Raw genomic sequence first — 19,097 nt, forward strand, 5'->3', positions numbered from 1 at the left:
AAGCGATTGCTTCTTTATTCTGCGCATAGATTTAATGCAAATGGAAGACAGACAAAACAAATGCAACTATTTGAGCTGCTAGCAATGTTGTCTTATTGTTGGTGGGTGGATAGGGAGACTCATAATGCAATTTCTTTGGAATTAAGCTTTCGTAATGTATAAATGCAGTCTGAATCACTTAAAATGCTATCTAGTCAAATAATTAGCGTTTTCTTAGCTCGCGTGGGCAACTGCAAATTTCTGAGCACGGAGATTATTTTCATCTAAAAATTATTAATTTAACTAAAAAAAGTTAAATTCGGGGAAGTTGAAAAAAAGTTACAGCTGTTCAAAAATTAGTGAAAATAATGAAGAATTTTTATATTTTGAAATGTTTGTATAAAAAACGGGAGAATTCCACGCAAGCTACCAATGAAATTTGTGAAGTTGACGGAGACGATGCTGTATGAGTTCGTGTAGAAAAATAATAATAGTTCACTCACTTCGGATCTGGAAATTTCGAAATTTCGACTGATGGAATAATGTCTCCAGCAGAAAATGGCAAAAAGTGATCGACCACTCAAATATATAAAAATATAAATATAAAAAAAAATAAGTTGAAGTTTGGTTAGAAATACAAAACGACTTTTGCGACTGCCATATACATATATGCTCTAGTATATCGATCTGAAAAAAAATTTCAGATGTTGTAGCACTGCTTTGGGTAATAGTTCAAGTAAAATTTCGCGAAGATATCATGACACATAAAAAAGTACAAGTATTTGATTTTAAACGACCAACCTGTATGACAGCTAAATCCCATAAGGATCCGATATCCTTGAGTCCGACAAAGGAGCAGCTTCTTAAGGAGAATTGAATGTGAGCAAAATTTCAGATGGGTATGTAAAAAACTCAGATTCTAGTTCGCTTATGTACAGAGAGACAGAGGGACATAGCTAAATCGACTGCTGATCATTTATATATAAATATTATGAGGTTTCGGCGTTTCCTTCTGGGTATTACAAATTTCGTTTACCCTGTTCTGGGTATGAAAAGTGGGATAGAAATTAGCTGAATATATTTTTTTTTCACTATGTTTGTGTATGGAAGCTAAGTCTAAATGCTATAGTGATCCTAACTGATCATTTTTTTCGAAAGTCGCTTCTTTGGGCTATAATGTATCTATACGAAATTTTCTGGAGATATCTTGTCAGATAAAAGCTTTCGGCAAAAGAACTTAATTTTAAACGACTAGTTTGTGTCATTGCATGATCTGATATCAGCGATTCAGACAAATGAATAGTTTCTTGCTGAGAATGGAACGTGAAAAAATTTTCAGATCGATATTTCAAAAATGAGATTGAAATTATGTAAATTAAGCGAAAATATTGATAAAGCTAAGTAACTAACATATAAGTTACTACTTAACTCTAATTTATTTGCAGACATCTTTAAAGAAGATAGTTCTTTGATGAAGATAAGTATCTAGACTTAATTATTCCTCCAATTTTTAAGATGTCTCCAAATGAATGATGGACTTTATTACACGACTTCATGTCAGTTGTGATCTACCTTGAAAATTTTTGCTTTGCTGTTAGGTTTCAGAAAGCATTTCAATGAACTTACTTGAAGTTTAGATTACGTAGACATTCGACCATTTAATTTATCTAATTTAGAGCAGTTCTAGATTTACTTTTGAAATAAGCTCTCCATCATTTCTTCTATTATTTAGTTCACAGCCGGGGAATTTAATGAATTAGTATACGTAAATAATCAAATCTATGAGCGTGCGAACTTGTGTGCCGTCGCTTTGAAAAAAAATAATAATTTTAGATACATAGGTAATGTATGGACTCTCTTCTAAAGGTAACCTCGCTGTTGTTTTTACCTCTTAGTCCATATATTTCCAAAATTCTTATTATGAAAATTACTTTTTCAAAATGGAACCTTCGGAAATATGCTTTGAAGTGTTAAGATATGGATAGTAATACGTACTTTAATTCATTGTATAAGGCTAGTAAAGAAAAAATTCTCAAAAATCGTACTATCATCCCTGCGAGTGTTTAGGCAAATAGCCATAGTGAAAATAGCCAACCAGTAGTTTGGATACTGCTTACGGCTTTTGGAACAATTCTTTCGGTGAAAAATATCTCAGATCTACTCTTAACAAAGAAAATATCTGCTCATTATTTTTCTATAAAATTCCTGACCCTTCGAAAATTCGATAATTCTTCACCATATGTCAGTTTCCTTTGGCTAGAAATATTACAGCTGACCAACTAGAAGACTTCTAAGAAATTGACATATTTCAGCGATGCATTTTTTTATTGACTTTTATCGTGACCCAGCTGTTATACATAGATCTATTTAAGAATCATCAATTTCATTAGCTGATATCTTTAACGTAAGAGAATCGTGCAACCTCATACTAACATGTAAATCTAAGCCCTGTTGCTGGCTTTTAACTAGGTGCTCACAAAACGGAAGTGGTATTAATGAGTAGTCTTAAGGAGAGTGGAAACAATAGAGATCTATAGCATATTGATGGGCATACCATAAAAGCGAGCTCACATCTCAAATATCGGGAAGTAATTCTGGATCACAGACTTTCATTCAAGCGACACCTAATAGCCTCACCAAAGCGGAAAGTTCTGTATCAAGATAAATGTATGACATCAGTAGGACTTACATATTAAAGAACTCTTATATATATGTACATATGTATAAAACTGCCCTGCGAGGGTAAGCCTAAGTAGTTCTGCAGGGAAACTCAGGTCTGTGTGTGTATATCTTGTTTTTTGCGAAAGGAAAATTTACTGCCAACCTTGGTAATCCTTTCAGCAGATGTTTTGCTAAAAAATATATGCGACAAAATCTACAAATCTACTAAAACAAAATGCAAAACTCTTAACTGTAGAAAATGTGTCTAAATAATATTTGAGTAGCATAAGAATCTTTAGAAATTAATTAAAAATAATTAAGTTAAAATAATTAAAAATGTGTGGTCTCAAAGAGTTCCTCAAAAAAATGACTCTACTTGTAGAACCTGTTGCACTATATCACGAAAACATTACTAATTTCCTGCTGGGTCTCACAGGGTTTCAATGCGCGCTATAATTTTCAATTAATCTTATCAACCAATTATATCACGCCCTTGATAAAGTGAACTGCAAGTGGCAGGTACTCAAATGTCAAGACACTTACCGCTTAAAATTATTCCACAATTAGAACGCCTATATGCTGATATGTCCTTACATAAATGCAGAAGAACTATATTGTGATATATATATTTTTATTTTCGACAATTAAACCGTTTTTTAACCATTTCACAATCCCAAATCACTTAAAAATCTCATGTTTCAGTACACTGAAAAAAAAAGTTATTAAATAAATTTTTTTTTTTGATGACCATGTAATTCTCGCGCTATGCCACAAGCACCGAATAAGTACTTTTCATAGTGCCGCGGAATCGATTTCTCGCATATGTTGACTGCTTTTAATTAAAAATTTTGTATTCCGTTTTAATTGAATGTATTTTAATGAATGCTCAAACACGCACAGCAAACCGAAAGCACGCGCCCACACACACACACACACACATGCGCACGTAAGCGCAATGCACATGCGGCACTTGCAGTCAAGTAATTTGCTCAAATGCAAATTGACACAATCACATCCTGCGAGGCGAGCAGCGCGTAGCCACCAACAGCCGCGCGATTCGCAGCAAGTGCAGCGGTCACTAACGACACCACGAAGTGACGGGGCGCATGCAACTGCAGCAGCACATGCACTGTTGCACTTGCAACACAACTCTACTGCTCCTTGCGCTGTGCTACGTATTTGTCCAACGGGCTGTTGACCCGATGCTGTGTCAATGATGTTGCTGCCACTGCTGCTTTAAAACGAGCATGTTTTTGTAGTGAGTGATTTCCGCGTTTTTCGTATTTTTACTGTTATTCAAACAAACAACTTGGCTGCCTTAATTTCAAGCATGAAAAGTCGTTAAATTAATTCCTTAGCAACGGTTAATTGTCCGTAGTTATTCAATGTAATTTAAGCTCACGTGGCGTTAAAATGCAACACTGCGCTGCTTGTGCTTTAAACACGCAAAATGAAAAAAAACAACAACTTTGAGGCACTGTAACATCAGCGTAAGCAGCCATGCATCAATTACACTGGCGATAAGTTGCGCAGCAGCGGTGGCAGCAATCAACCGCAGCGCACGAATGCAATCGGCACTCAGTCAGTAATTCGCGTGTGTGATTGTGTGCGCAAAATCCTCATGACGTATGGCTTATTGTTGGCATTTGCTGCTGTGGCTCATGCTTTTTCATAATATTTTTATTTTAAATTTTTCTTTTTTAATTTTTCTTTTATTTTTAAACTTTTTTATTTTTTAGTTTGTTAATTTCTTGAATGTGCGCATTTTGCTTCACTTCGCCGCTACAGATTTTCGGTTTCACTGCTAGATTGCCTTGGCGCTGCCACTACATGCTGTTCGTTTTTTTCGTTCTATGACAAACTAGCTTTTGAATTTCGAACAGCACACGGCATTGCACAACTAAATTTCAGCTGCAAGTCACGCACGCTACAACATTGCTTGCGAGCGAGCGAATTGTGCAACACACTGGTGCCACAAAGCCGCAAGTGGATTCTTCAAACGGATTTTCCTTAATTTCTTATTAACAAAGTATATATGTACATATGTACATACATATATAGCAAGGCATATACTTTAAATGAATTACTTCAAGTCGCACTCACAGAGACTATATGATTTCGAAAACATTTCCGATCGGTTCGCAAAAATCCCGTGCGTTTATTCAAGTACTAATTAGTTAGCCGTAAAAAGTGAACGACCAGCAAAAACCCAAAACCGTTATTACGCGTCCACGCACGGCATACACGTTCGCTTACATAGAGAGCAAAAATACAACTGAATCCTCGAAGCAAAAGCACCCAATCGGCAAGAAAATACGAGTACAGGAATTGGACGCACGACAGGATGTCAACATGCCGAGTATGCTTTGCACGATTAGTGCATATCTCACTGCAACATTTGACTGTGGTGAGTATGGCGAAACGATGTCACACGATTGCTAAGCCAGCCACCCTCGGTCGTGAGCGCGAAGGCTTGAGCTAAAAAAGGGTGGTGTAGAAACACTAAGCTAAGGATTGTTAAGGAGTTAGGAGCGATGTATCTCATCTGACGATTGTGTGTGAGTGAGTGAGTAAGTGAGCAGGAGCATAAACCAAACTCAGAAAATTAGCTGAGTAACCGAGCGCGTCTTTTAAACAACTCGACGATATTTGAGTGCGTAGTGGCATTGAGTAAAGAGCACGGCTGAGCGCGTTTGTGCTTCTGTGCCGGTTTTCTCTTCAGTTATTATTGTCCTGCTTTTGTTGAAGTATTTGGAGTGAGAATTTGGAATTTGCAGGCTGATTTCCAACAGGTGGTTGTCCAAATTCTAATAAGTAACGCTGAGTGAGTTCAATTCGAAGTCGAGGTGAAACAAAAACACTTTGTCAATTTTTATTTGTTTTATTTCGAACAAATTTTCTTCATTTCATTAAATATTTGGGAGAAAACGTTGTCAATTTAGGCAGAAAAATACTTTCATTAAATAAAGAAGTTTATAACAAAAAAATATAAATAGGGAAAATGAGCAACTTTGAAGAATTTATTGGTCTTAAGGATTTCGATATTGAGATTTGGCGCATGTTAATTGCTGAGTTCCTCGGTACATTTTTCTACGTGTTCGTTGGGGTCATTAGCACAGTCTCATTATCGCATAATCTGATGACCTCCGTAGTGCCGGTTGCCTTCGCATTTGGATTGGCATTATCAAGTATATCGCATGTGGTGAATAGGGCTAGCGGTGCGCACCTGAATCCTGCTGTTAGCATAGCTCGCCTGGTCGTTGGACAAATGAAATTTCTCAAATGTTTATGCTACATACTAGTGCAATGCGTCGGTTCGTGTTTAGCGGCATTTTTGGTGGAAAGTATTTGTCCGGGACCTTCGCTCGCACGGCAGGACGGTGTAACCAGACCACTGTACATGGGTGTTTGGGAAGCGTTGCTTCTTGAAATGTTCATTACATTTATTATGGTTATGGTGTACAAATCCATGGCTGATCCTACGCGTGATGATTTACATTTATCTGGACCATTAGTTGTGGGACTTTCAATCACAGCGGGGCATCTTGTGGGCTACTTGTGTTCATCGGCAAGCATGAATCCAGCACGTTCTTTCGGGCCGGCACTTGTAAATCTCAACTTCAACGATCACTGGATCTATTGGGTCGGACCGATTTTGGGTGGTGTCATGGCTTCAGTTTCTTATCATTTTGGTGTGCAGGATCGTGAAGCGCTTAAGCGGAGACGCTCTAGAAGAAATAGTGCCAGACGAAAGAGTTCTTTGAATATTTAAAAATAGCGTTCAAAATTACGAAATTCAATAAATTTATGTCGACTTGCAATACAGTTGTATATTTCTAGTCAGATATATAATTTTTGTTGAATCTTCTTCATTATTGGGTAGACACCGCTTACGCGGTAATAGCCGAAGTCTCTCGTCCGAGGTTGTTGTTTTTTTTCATTGGTGTTGTTTTTTAAGTGGCGGTTCCCAAGCCCAGCGCACAACCCTGGATAGGGATGGTTCGCTTTCAAATGGATGTTCATTGACTTTCAAGAAGATACTTGACCGCAAGTTGTGAGCTGCATGAGCCATATGTAAATTAATCATTTCTGGCCACTCCCAATGGATTGGAAATCAGAGAACTTTCCTCCCTTGCAAGAACTTCTACACATAAAATTTTTACTAAAACCATAAGGAAAATATTAAGTCATTCTCGTAAGAGATGATCGAGTTATGTCATAGGTTAGGTTGCCGGCATGAGTACAAAATCTTTTACTTATGAACAGATCAACATTATATAGCGAACTTTTTGAAGACGAATCATGCTTCTCTAGAGTTTAATTAATGCTTAAAGTCTTGTCGGAGGACTTTTTGCAAACGTGTTTACCTCAAGTTTTCCTAGAGTTTTCACAAGAACATAATTTCCGTTAGCAGCACAAAAAAGCTGAGTTTCGAAAGCAATAACATACTCTTGTTAGCTCTTGAAAAGAAGCAGCGCAGCCTTGAAAAACAATTCAATTTGATAAAAAATAAAAAATTATAAACAAATAATATAAATAACTAGTCGCCGACATTTTCATTAAAACAGAGCACTTAGGAGGGATTCCAAGGTACAATTCAAATGGGGTGGCAAAAGATTGTTGGTACTAAAGACTTCAATAGAGGTAGTGTGATACTCTTGGCAACTGAATTCTTTGGTACGCTTGCTATCGTCTTTACCAGCATTCTTACAATGGCACAACAATATGTTGACGAGGAAGAACTCAAGCGAGCAGTAGATACCACTTCCAGTGGCGCTTCAATGGAACAAATTTCTCTCGGATTAGGCTTGGTGTTTGCCGCTGTGGCCCAGGCGTTGGGCCGTCGCAGTGTTTGTCACTTCAATCCCGCTGTAACTTTGGGATACTGCGTTGTCGGCGAACTGAGCTTAATTATGAGCTTATTGTTCATGGTTGTGCAATGCCTAGCTTCTGCTCTTGGAGTCTGTATGGCGCAAGTTCTACTACCGGAAAAATTGGCAAATAAACACCTAGGTGTACCAAAGCATCCGCATGTATCGGTGTTGGGCACGATTGTTATTGAAATGCTGTTGACCTTTATATGGGTCTTTCTGGCACGCAGTGCAGAAAGTCACAAAATGATGGGCTTACGAGATACGGCACCACTAGCCGTTGGTGCCACAATAATAGCGGCTTATTTAGCTGCTTATCGGTTGACCGGCGGCAGCATGAATCCAGCGCGCTCTTTTGGGCCAGCTCTGGTGTACATGGATTGGAAAGATCATTGGATTTATTGGTTGGCTCCATTTGCCGGTGGTGTACTGGGAGCTTTGACTTATGAATTCTTATTTAAGACTACACCGCATAAGGAACATGAAGATGCGGAAGAAATCGCGGAATAATTTTTGCTTAGAGAGAAAAGTTGATTCGCTTATTGGATTGAATTGAAGAAAATAACCATGCACTTATACAGTTATTGGGCTGTAAATTCAAGCATTTTTTATACTTCAACTTGTTAAAATCAAATTAAACCGTGTTCTCTCTTGCTGGAAGAGTCCACTGCTTATCTTTTGTACTTGGAAAGTCTTCTTATTCTTTACTAAAATACAGATTTTAAGTGTTTTTGTAAATATGTACTTTCGATGACTTCTCTGAAGGTATAGGATTGCTTATATGTATACTTTGGCCGCTAGATGTCCCAGAAGGTTGCAGAATACCTATTTTTCGGCAAAACGGCCATTTTACTCTCATGACGATTGCCACGAACCTGGTGGGGGTAGACGGGAAGTTGATGGTTTTCCTGAAAACCCCAAGTGTCCTCCAGGTGATGATGTGTCATAACTACAGTTAGATATGAGTGGCTAGGATATTAGCAGTGCTGAAAATCCAAAACTTGAACTGAGCAATAAATATTTGCCACGAATCTATTGAATATACTTTGTGGGTAGACGGCCATTTGCCTATGAAAATTATTTCACATCATGTCAAAGTATCGGAAATATTTTCTAAACAAAGAAAAAATACAATATAGTGTCAGTTCCGCCTATTCTCAAACTACGTAAGCATGTTTCCAGCTTTAGGTACGAACGAATTGAAAAGCTATTTATTTCGGCGTCAACTTCTTTGTGAATTCTTCGGCACATTTGTGCTGATGCTGGTACGGAAGACGGTTAGTACGGTGGAGGATACACAATGGGCCGTAACGAAAATTTCATTCGCTCACGGCCTGACTGTTGCTGCCTTGACCAAACTATTCGGTCGCATAAGCGGCTGCCATATCAACCCTGCGGTTTCGATCGCTTTTTTCGTAGTCGGTGAAATGAGCACGTTACGTCTATTCTTCTATATTATCATGCAATTTCTGGGCTCAATTTCGGCAGTATTTACGTACACATTGTATGCTTTCGCCAATTCGAATGCAATTCAAGAGCCCAGTGCATTGGAAGACTGGCAAATAATATTACTGGAACTCATACTCACAACCATGTTCGTAATGCTGTTTCGTACAATGGCAGACGCACAACACCGCAGTCAACGGAGTTCCGCTTCTATGGCCATAGGGTTCGCTTACACCGCATGTCTTTTGAGTGGCACCTCTATATCGGAGGTGGCCCTGAACCCGTTACTGCATTTCGCTTCTGGACCGAATATATTTGCTGGCAATTTTACACCGGCCATTGGATCAACTATGGGTGGCATTTTTGGAGCGCTGACCTATGAGGCCTTATACATGCCGTATAAACGAGAACCGCGTACCTCGAGCCTTTTCGAATGGCTACGCGGTACTCCATCAGCCGAAAGCAAATCAAATCAATCTCGTTTGTAGATTGGACATGCATTCATTATTAATCTTTAATAAATCGAGGTTTGATCGATTTCATTTTGTTTTTGATTTGGATAATACTTTGCATACATCGCTCGAGAAGACTATGAAAAAGAAAAGGTGTCATTCAATTGATCAATGTATTGCCGGAAGCGGTCTTTAGAGCTTTGAATTGGCTTAGTGTTGAATCCAATCTTAAGCTTTTAATCTTCCAATTTCTCTGCGGTAGAACTATGATGGATGCCGCGGGATAGAGGGGTCAAGGTTGAGGGAAATTATCTGAATACCGTGTATGAGCTAACTGGGGTACCTTAATTTCGGGCACTGGGTTGGTGAAAATTTCATCTCTATTCCATGGAAGACCACACGGTTTAGTTTACCACTAATGGAGAAACGCGTCTTCGGCCTGCTAACAGAGTAAATATCGGTAGCCTGTACTGCTACTGGAAAATGGTGGGTCCTCACACCAAAAGTGGTTCATTGGTTCTATGAAAGTAAATAGTTAAAAACATATTGTTCTACGGAATTTTTCTATGGTAGAAGACGCTAAAAAACTGGTGAGTGTTCAACGGCTCATCAGGATTTTTAGTCGCCAGATATATAGTCGAGGAAGCTGCCCACAGACTCAGAGATTCTGGGTACTTAAATGATGGCGACCATGGGCGCTGTGAAATCCTCACAAACTTCGATTGCATCGAAATACAATGTCCTTCTGGCCCATCATAAATCGTAAGAGTTCTAGGGATCTCTTCACTTTCGGCAAGGTCCACCTTTCAATGTTTGTAGGAGTTCTAACTGTCCCTTTGGAATTCATGCAGTAAGGTAAGTCATCTTACCGGATGCCAGTTACATCAGCTATTTGGAAGTGATATACAATCATATCAAGATTTCCTCCTCGAATGCCCCGCTTTTGCCACATCAAGGCTAAAACAGGTTGTCATATACGAGTATTTGGACATCCACCTGAAATACCGCAAATATGGTGGGAAAAAAATATCTTATCAGATTTGTGAAATGTTCAGGATGTTTAGCCGATAACTAATACATATCCAACTACAGGAGTTTTTCTGTAGTCTAACTTCAAGAAAGACTGAATATAACAGTCTAAACTAAGTGTGTGCACTTCGCCATGTTGGGGGATCAGCCATCTAACCTAAAACTAAGACGAGATTAAAGACCAATATGTTGAGTTAAGTTTATTTTCCAACTAAGCATATCTCACATATTCGGTTTAAGAAATTCTGTAAATATGTCTGTGTCGGAGCACTCCCGAACAACAATAATAAATCAGTGCTGCCAGACAACCACCCGCCATCGGCCCTATCCAATAGCAGTAGTGAAAATCCCACTCATTAACAATAATTGATGCACTCAAGGACCGTACTGGATTAACGCCGCCACCAGATAGTAGAATCGCGATTAAATAGGAGCCCAGGACAACAAAGCCAATAGCAAATGAGCCATTACCGAATGCATCTTCATTTCGCCGCTCGGTATTTACAATTGCCATGATTACCCAAATAAATGCTGCCAGAGCTTCGACGATGCAGAGTTCGAACAGCTCCGTACTCATCGAGGGCCTTAAAGGACGTTGATCCTGGTACATTTCCTTATCAAGTACCGATAAAATAATCGCAGTTGCCGCCAAGCCGCCGAGTATTTGCGCAATTACATATCCAATAAAACAAAGCAGACTCATGCCACAAACTAAGAATATCGCAAGACTCACAGATGGACTGAGATGTGCACCGCTTATATTACCAAGCGAGTGCGACACCGAAAATGTAGTGCAGCCCAAGGTGAACGCCACTTGCACAGGCGAGGCATATGGCCACTCCGTTTCGCTCGGCTTGAAGAGAGTGCACAAAATGCCGAGTAAGACGAAAAAGAAAGTGCCGAGGAATTCAGCAAACAACGCACGCACAAAATCCAGGTTCCAGTCGGAGGCACCGAGAATCTCCAGCCAATCTGTCATTGTAGTGAGCGTCCTCGGTCAAAATAATAGTCTACTTTAGAATTCTCCTGCCAGTATTGAAATTTGTTTATAAATAATGTATGGGAAATCGAAAACTGCTCGACTATCACTGCTGAATGTTTCTATTTTTTCATTCTGCTGTCAGTTGAAAACTCAGAAGAGATGAAAATAATTTAAATGATGCTAGGACTTCTAATATGAGTTCGTAAGCAGAGTTATGAGCAATAGCTGATGCGAGAAATTGGCGTATTTGTGAACTCAGCGATGACTTTTAAAGATCGATAGAGTCGGTAAAGAATGTAGATTGAGCGGCTTGTGCTGGTTACAGGATACTTTGAGAAGATACTTAGATTAGAGTCCATTTAAGCTTTAAATCGCTTGCCGACATTGCAGAGATAATATTGAGAAACTTAGATAATATTTATTGCCAAATCATTTCACACATCGGATATGTTTTTCACAAGAATCCTATATGCTTTAGATTCATGATTGCCAATATTGATTTCTTTCCTTTTTATTCATTTCTACTACCAGTAGTTGTAGTTGGTAAACACCCAAACTGTGGAGGGTAAGTGCTGCTGGAATTTCGACACATGCATACATATGCACTTGTGAATTACAACATTCGCTTTTTGACCGTTTTGCATTTTTTAAGGTAATGTTAAGTATTCAAGTACAAAAAGTACGTCTGTTTCTGCTTTTACCATGCTCATCTAAAAAACTGATAACATTGAAGTGGAAATTGGCATAGTTGGCTCGCTTAGTAATTATACAGTATGAGATTATTAAGTGCTCTTGTATTTACACAAATACCAGATACTTTAACGATAATGAATAGTATATTAAAGAAAAATATTTGGGTCGATTACTTTGGCTATATCTATACAACATATGCATTCCTGCATACGAGGGTTGCTATAAATATTTCTGGCCTAATAATAAAAATCGGAATATTTATCAACGAAAATGGTTTTATTGTTTTTCAAAATATTCTCCATTAAGATTTATACACTTTTGCATGCGCTCAAACCAATTTTCGAAGCACTTTTTCCACTCCGATTGAGACACCTCCAAAACATGGTTTTTGAATGCTTCAACAGCATCTTCTGGCGACGAAAATCGTTGACCACGCATTATTTTCTTGATGTTTGGGAATAAAAAGAAGTCATTGGGTGTCAAGTCAGGGCTGTACGGCGGATGACCCATCAATTCGACGTTTTGGCCGGTCAAAAAGGCGCTGGTTTGAGCCGATGTGTGAGAGCTCGCACTGTCATGGTGCACAATGATTCGTCTTCTCTTGTTCGTTTTTCGAATTTCTCCGAAGACTTCAGGCAAACAAATGGTGGTGTACCACTCAGAATTGACCGTCCTACGTTGCTCAAGCGGAACAGTCGCCACATGACCAGTTTTGCCGAAGAAACAGGCGACCATTTGCTTCGAAGTGCTTCTTCCACGAACAACTAATTAAGTCATATGTTAAGCAATATGTAGGCTATACACCAGAGGAAGGTATAAAAATCTCTCAATAGATCACTTGTACGACTATGCAAGGAATAACCCTATTGATTTGAGTCACCTTGTCCTCTGTTTAGGGATCACTTAGCCCGCCTCACAGAAGTCGAGTCTTCGGAGGGTCACGACCTAACTGTTAATCCGAAAAATTCAGAAAGACTTTTCACAAAGTAAAGAAAGAATTGCGCCATTCAATCTCTCCTCTTAAAGGAAGAACTGTTACAGTCTCGAGCTTTGTTAAATGTATCAGAATTATCCTAGATAAAAAACTAAGTTAGAGAGTACACATTGAAAGCAACGCTTCTGGAACTTCTGTAGAGAAGTCATTACCCCAAATGGGGGTTTACGACTACTCATACCTCTAAACAAGTGTCATCCGCCCCATACTAACATACATATATGGTGTGATGATATAGTGGAAGGCACTATCGAAGAAGTGAAGGCATTCTTGAGGAGAAAAAGACTATTAGTACTCGACACCCTATAAAATGTATATAAGTAAGTATATATGATCAGATTTTGAGAACTTCAAGAAAGCCAGGTAAAGTGGACCTGCTTGTGAGGATTGCGCCCAGGCTATCGGCATGGTATCATACTCGACCTGGTTAATGAACTCAAGCTAAGTTGTTCTTGCGACCGAGAAAAGGAAATAAATGAGGAATTTAACACAACATTTTCATTATCCACTAGAGAAGAATGAACAAAATGCTCATGGGTCTTTCTTTTCGAATAATCAACCAACCAACCGATATAAAATTAATATATATATATCAGTCTATATGGGTACATATTATATGAAGTTTTAAAGCTTTATTGCGAGTTAGAAATCGCTCTTTTCTCTCACACATATGAATGTACTTATCGACTTTTATGTAGACAGAAGCCAACTTGTTATCTACTATAATAAACGCAAATATCCAGCAGAATGTATATAATATACGCTGCCAATTTATATACATAGATACCAATGGATAAAATAAAACAATCAAATGGGCACATTAACCTCGTGTACTAATTTCCCTTCCAAATGTCCAGCAAATTATTTTTATTGCCAACGCCAATGGCATCGTTTGTTTGCCGATTTCAGTGTTAAGCATCTAATCGGAGAATTCACCTGCACGTTGGCAATTTTATTTGCACTTCTTCTCAGCATTGTTCTCTTGCAAAGCGGCCAATGTTAAAGTGACTGCACTATTTAAGTTTTTGTTCTGATCTGCGGCTTGTTGTTGCTGCTCTGCACATTACCCACTTTTCTTCCCTTATCTGCTGCCATTTGCTCCATTTTGGGAAGTTGTTGGACAGACAGTACATTAATTTTATGACTTTATTTGATGGCTATGCTTGGTGTTGCCAACACAGTGAACATAACGGCGCCGTGGTTGGCATTTACACATTCTCTGTATAAATACCTAAGCATGTGAGTGCATTAAGATTTCGGAAGTTATGTAGCAAAAATCTTATGAGTGTGTACGTACATATGTATGATTGCGTTTGAGAACTATTCACGCTTTTTGTCCAGACGGAAATTGTACCAGATACAGCTTGGATGATGCTTTAAGCTACCATGCCCATATGTTAATATGTGTGTATACTCTTATACATACATATGTATATATGTCCGGCGTATTTTGGTCGATGCTGAAAGTATTGTACTTGATTAAGACAGAAACTTTGAGCAATGACTTGCCAGACAGGCACTTTACAACTATTGATTTAGTGTTATTCATTATTTGCGGAACCTTTGATAAAAAAACAAGAAACGGTTATAGCCGAGTTAACAACGGCGCGCCAGTCGTTACTTTTTTTTACGAAAGGTGGCGTCAATTGCAGATTCCAAGCGAAGCCTGCTCATTCTCCACTTTCTCTGCTTCCCTCGGCGGGTACTGCGTCGAATACTTTGAGAACTGGAATGCTTTCGTCCATTCGGACGACATGACTTAGCCAAAACAGCCGCAGTCTCTTAATTCGCTGAACTATGTCAATGTCGTCGTATATCTCGTACAGCTCACCGTTCGATCGAATGCGATATTCACCGTTGCCAATACGCAAAGTACCATAAATTTCCTGCAAAAGCTTTCTCTCCAAACCTCGCAACGAGGATGGCAGCTATGTATATGCTAAAGTATTCCGATATTGGCGGTTATGACAAACGAGTAGTTTCTTGAGAAGAAAAGGACATGTGCATAACTTCAGATTGCTATATCTAAGACTGATCATGTACATATACAGGGTTTGTCCGGAAAATAATAGGACTTTCTGCTGCGACTGTACTTCGGAGCGTCGGAAAAGGTCGCTGATCGGAAGAATGAGCAAATCCTAAGTGAAAACGATGCCCATTGTCTTTTTTGACATCAAAGGCATCACCCACCATGAATTTGTTCCTCCTGGAAAAACCGCCAACGCCAAGTTTTACGTAGAAGTCGTCAATAGGCTCAAACGAACGCTTTAGCTCACCCCGCCTTTCTTGTGAACAGCTACCTAAACAAGGTCGGCATCCCAACGCTTCCCCAGCCGTCCTACGGCCCAGATGTGGCCCACGTACCTTTTTTGTTCCCTTACCTGAAAAGGCTGACGAAAGGCAAGCATTTTGAGCCGACAGAGGGGATCCAAGCAGCATGCCCCTCGGCTCTCAAGGCTATTCCGGAGAATGTTTTTTGTGTGGCCTTCAATGCTTGGAAATGCCGCTGGCAGCGCTGCATTGACACAGGAGGAACCTATTTTGACAGTTTTCAAAGAATTGTAACGATTGGTTCAATAAATTTTATTAAACCGACTCAGTTTTATTACTTTCCGGACAAACCCTCTATACATTTTATAGGGTCTCTCACATTTCCTTTTGGATGTTACAAATTTTGTGGCAAACTTAATATACTCTGGTCTGGGTATACAATTTTGCAGACATTGCAGCAAATGATACCCTGTGTTTATCATGCAATACTGAATTCTTTTGTTTTTCGTATGTTCAAAGTATTTTGCAAAGGCAATAAAACTCCAACCCTCTGCGCCCACGGCTTTGCAGTAATTCCATTTTCGATTTTTATTTAAAAAAAAATTAAAAATTGTAAAATCTTTTTAATAGATATTGTTAATGCATTCATTTCCGTTACCAGAAAATCCCCAAACTTACTGTATATACGCTGCTGGTCGCCGCTTCACTGAAACTTTATAGAATATACGCTTCCGCTCCATGCGACACATCCGCTTAAAAATGAATTTATAGTTCTTTTCATTTGCACTGCAAATGCAAATGCCGGTACGCACATATTCACATTACATATGCCATACACACATAAATATATGCATATATATATATATATATGTACACACGTATGTTGATCGGAATGCTCATAGCGAACGGGTTCGCGCGCCTGCAACAAAGGACGAAAACAAAAAAGCGTGAAAGCTTTGAGCAGCCATTTGTTAGAATAACAAATTTCCACTTCCGCAACAATCAAAATTTCGCATAAAAAATTATTTGCAATTCCTTTCGCAACGTTTTTTTGTCGGCGAAAATACAAACGAATTCTAAAAAGCAAATTGCCTGCAACGAGTTGAATTCACGGTATAATAAATGCAATTGAACTGCAGTGCATAGCTGCCAGCAATGTGCGGACGCCAAAAAAATAACAAAAGCAAAAGGGAAAATAGAAAAAAGAACGATATTAAAAAACTCATTAGCGGTGTGAGTGGCTAAACCGATGGAGGGATGGAGGGAAATATGCCCAGCACCCGCTGTGGATGCGTTGATGCATTTGGAACTGCAAGATGCCATTTTTGCTTGCCCTAAACACACATACATACATACATTAACATTTATATATTCATATATATGCATATAACACATACATATATATGTACATATTCATGGCCCGAACATTTGCAAGCAAGGTCGTTGCTAAAAGCGGGCAAAAAATAGGAGGTCAAAAAGCAGACGTGCCACAAAATAGAATGCGAATTTGAATGCAATTCGTGGCAAAATTCAAGCGTCAACAACCGGGCAACAACAGCAAAAACCAATAGTACCGCAACTGTGACTCTGCGTAAAGCATTGTAAAAATGGCCAAAACGTAACACAAAAACAAGCACAACAGCGGGCGCGCTAAAAAATGGCAATACAGCAGTGCAACAACAGCTTTTTCACAAAGTGAGGCAATACTAACGAATGCCTAATAAAACATCAACAAAACTAATAAAATGAAATATTTAACAGAACGCACAAAGTAAACATAGAAAAACAACAAGCACAAGAAAAATACATTGAAATCCACTTTTGTGGAAACAACAATACAACTTTTTGGAACGCGCGCGAGTTTCTACTATTTATGGTGTTTGGTCACTCGCAAGCAAGCAAATGCAAAATATTAGAAAAAATCTCAAATCACATACTTACATACTTACATACATACATACAACTAGAATACTGCTATTCAGCGCTACTACGCGGCGAACTGCGGGCTGGTGCATGCATTTGAAATAACCAAAATGCATAACGGTATTCGATTTTGGTTTGCACTGGCAATACTTTCTTTATCGACCCTACATAACTATTAATATACAAAGCAAAGGTTTCGATTTTCGCCGGTTTGACTTTGACATGAATCCGCGGTGAGTTAACGAAATCAGCTCGGCAGGAACAGCAACAAAGAACCTTTGGACCCGAATAACGCTTATTAGGCCATTGTTTGGTATCGGAACTAAAACATGTGGTCCGACGGCTTAATTCAAATCGTGTTGGCTCGAACAAGTAGTATTCACTTGATGCAAGATCCAAACTATAAGACCCACTCGATATAAGATCTGAACTATAGAATCAACTCGATATAAAATCCGAACTATAAGTTGTAAGCTTAAGATAATTTCTTTCCTATTAGCCAAACCTGATCGTTTCTTGACGATTGCATCCTTCAAACTATCCAATTGTTAACAGTATGGACCGAATCAAGGGTCTGGACTACCAAAAACTTAGAAAAACCTTTTTTGATGTCAATTCTGGCACCATGTTTCGGCCACAACCGATTTCGCTTAGTGTTATCATAACTTTCCACTGTCCAACTTTTCATCTCCTGTAACATTCGCTTCAGAAATCGATCGTTGTTTTGTGATTCAGCAGTGTTTTGAGAATTAATTTCCATATTTTCTTGCGTTAGGCCTTTGGCAGCTATACATAAATTTTTGGGAAGCGGAGACAGTGCTTCCAGTACGATCTGTTTTTGCATTTCCAATTATTCTATCGATACTTTCAACAATTGGTTTTCCAGAGCATCTTTCATATCAAAATTACCGAAACAGAATCGGCAAAAACAAAATTGCACGTGATTGGCTGTTACAGTATCAGAACCATAAACACTATTCACATTTTCGGTCGCCTTACGTTTTCGCAATTTTCGAAGAAGAAATATCTTTGATGGTCTTCATCTTGGATGTGTGCTCAAACAAAGAATCGCAAAACGATGGGTGTTGCGAATACTACGCCCAGTAGGCCGATTATCTGAAAAACATTCTATACAGAACGTGAATTTTCGTAATAAACGTAGTTCAAACGTAATTCGTTCCATGATGAAAAACCAAACAATAATGAACAAAAAAAAAAGATAGCTTCACACGACTCACGCTTGATCTGTCAGAAAAAAGCTATGAAAAAGGACCTCTACTTGGATCATCCGTTATATGGCCTAAGCCAGCTAATTGTTTGTGAAGAATTTTATTCAGTCAATGTGTCCCTACTTAACTTAATTTTTTATATTTTCTTTCAGGGAATACAGCATGTTTTCATGCACAGTATTTAGCTTATTTCAGCTCATTTTATTTCATGAATATATCATATATCATATATAATACATATGTATGAGATAAGTAAATATTTTATACCACACGATATCACTCAAATTGACTTTGTAGTTGGAGACAGTTTCTTAAGTCTTGTCCTTTATTCTCAAACATAGCCGTGTAACGGTGCTTGCTGCCCATTGCGTATGCTCTTGCGAAGATTTATTGCAATGCTTAAATGCTTGTACTTAATGAGTACTGGCAGACGGAATCGGAAAAATTAAATACCAAAATGTGAGAAGGAAATGGAAACTTAATGAAGACTTAAGGGGCTATACCAGTGTGACACTTTCAAAAACAATTTTATTTAATTTTTTGCTTTTTCGATAGTTTATATATTCA

General features: G+C 38.6%; 3 protein-coding genes across 6 annotated transcripts in view; 1 reads left to right on the plus strand and 2 right to left on the minus strand.

Moving 5' to 3' along the window:
* LOC120769666 overlaps positions 1–4,865 on the minus strand; it is a 136,039-nt gene extending 131,174 nt beyond the window's left edge. For 2 of the 4 annotated variants that reach the window (XM_040096783.1, XM_040096780.1), the window contains exons 1-2: positions 4,744–4,865; positions 3,184–3,346 (exon numbers count right to left, since the gene is read on the minus strand). The gene's annotated coding sequence lies outside the window, so the exon portion shown is untranslated. Of the gene's footprint in view, positions 1–3,183; positions 3,347–4,713 lie in introns of all 4 variants that reach the window. The other 2 variants (XM_040096781.1, XM_040096782.1) reach the window with 2 other exon arrangements.
* Positions 4,866–5,599: 734 nt separating this feature from the next.
* Positions 5,600–9,445, plus strand: LOC120768888. The gene is made up of 3 exons (XM_040095641.1): positions 5,600–6,395; positions 7,273–7,937; positions 8,651–9,445. The coding sequence occupies exons 1-3, from the start codon at positions 5,642–5,644 to the stop codon at positions 9,443–9,445; spliced, it is 2,214 nt and encodes a 737-aa protein (XP_039951575.1). The 5' UTR covers positions 5,600–5,641.
* Positions 9,446–10,673: 1,228 nt separating this feature from the next.
* LOC120769619 (aquaporin-like) lies at positions 10,674–11,475 on the minus strand. The gene has a single exon (XM_040096722.1). The coding sequence runs from the start codon at positions 11,415–11,417 to the stop codon at positions 10,674–10,676; it is 744 nt and encodes a 247-aa protein (XP_039952656.1). The 5' UTR covers positions 11,418–11,475.
* Between the last annotated feature and the right edge of the window lie 7,622 nt (positions 11,476–19,097).

This window comes from Bactrocera tryoni, chromosome 2 (genome assembly GCF_016617805.1).
Source record: "Bactrocera tryoni isolate S06 chromosome 2, CSIRO_BtryS06_freeze2, whole genome shotgun sequence".
Lineage (NCBI taxonomy): Eukaryota > Metazoa > Arthropoda > Insecta > Diptera > Tephritidae > Bactrocera > Bactrocera tryoni.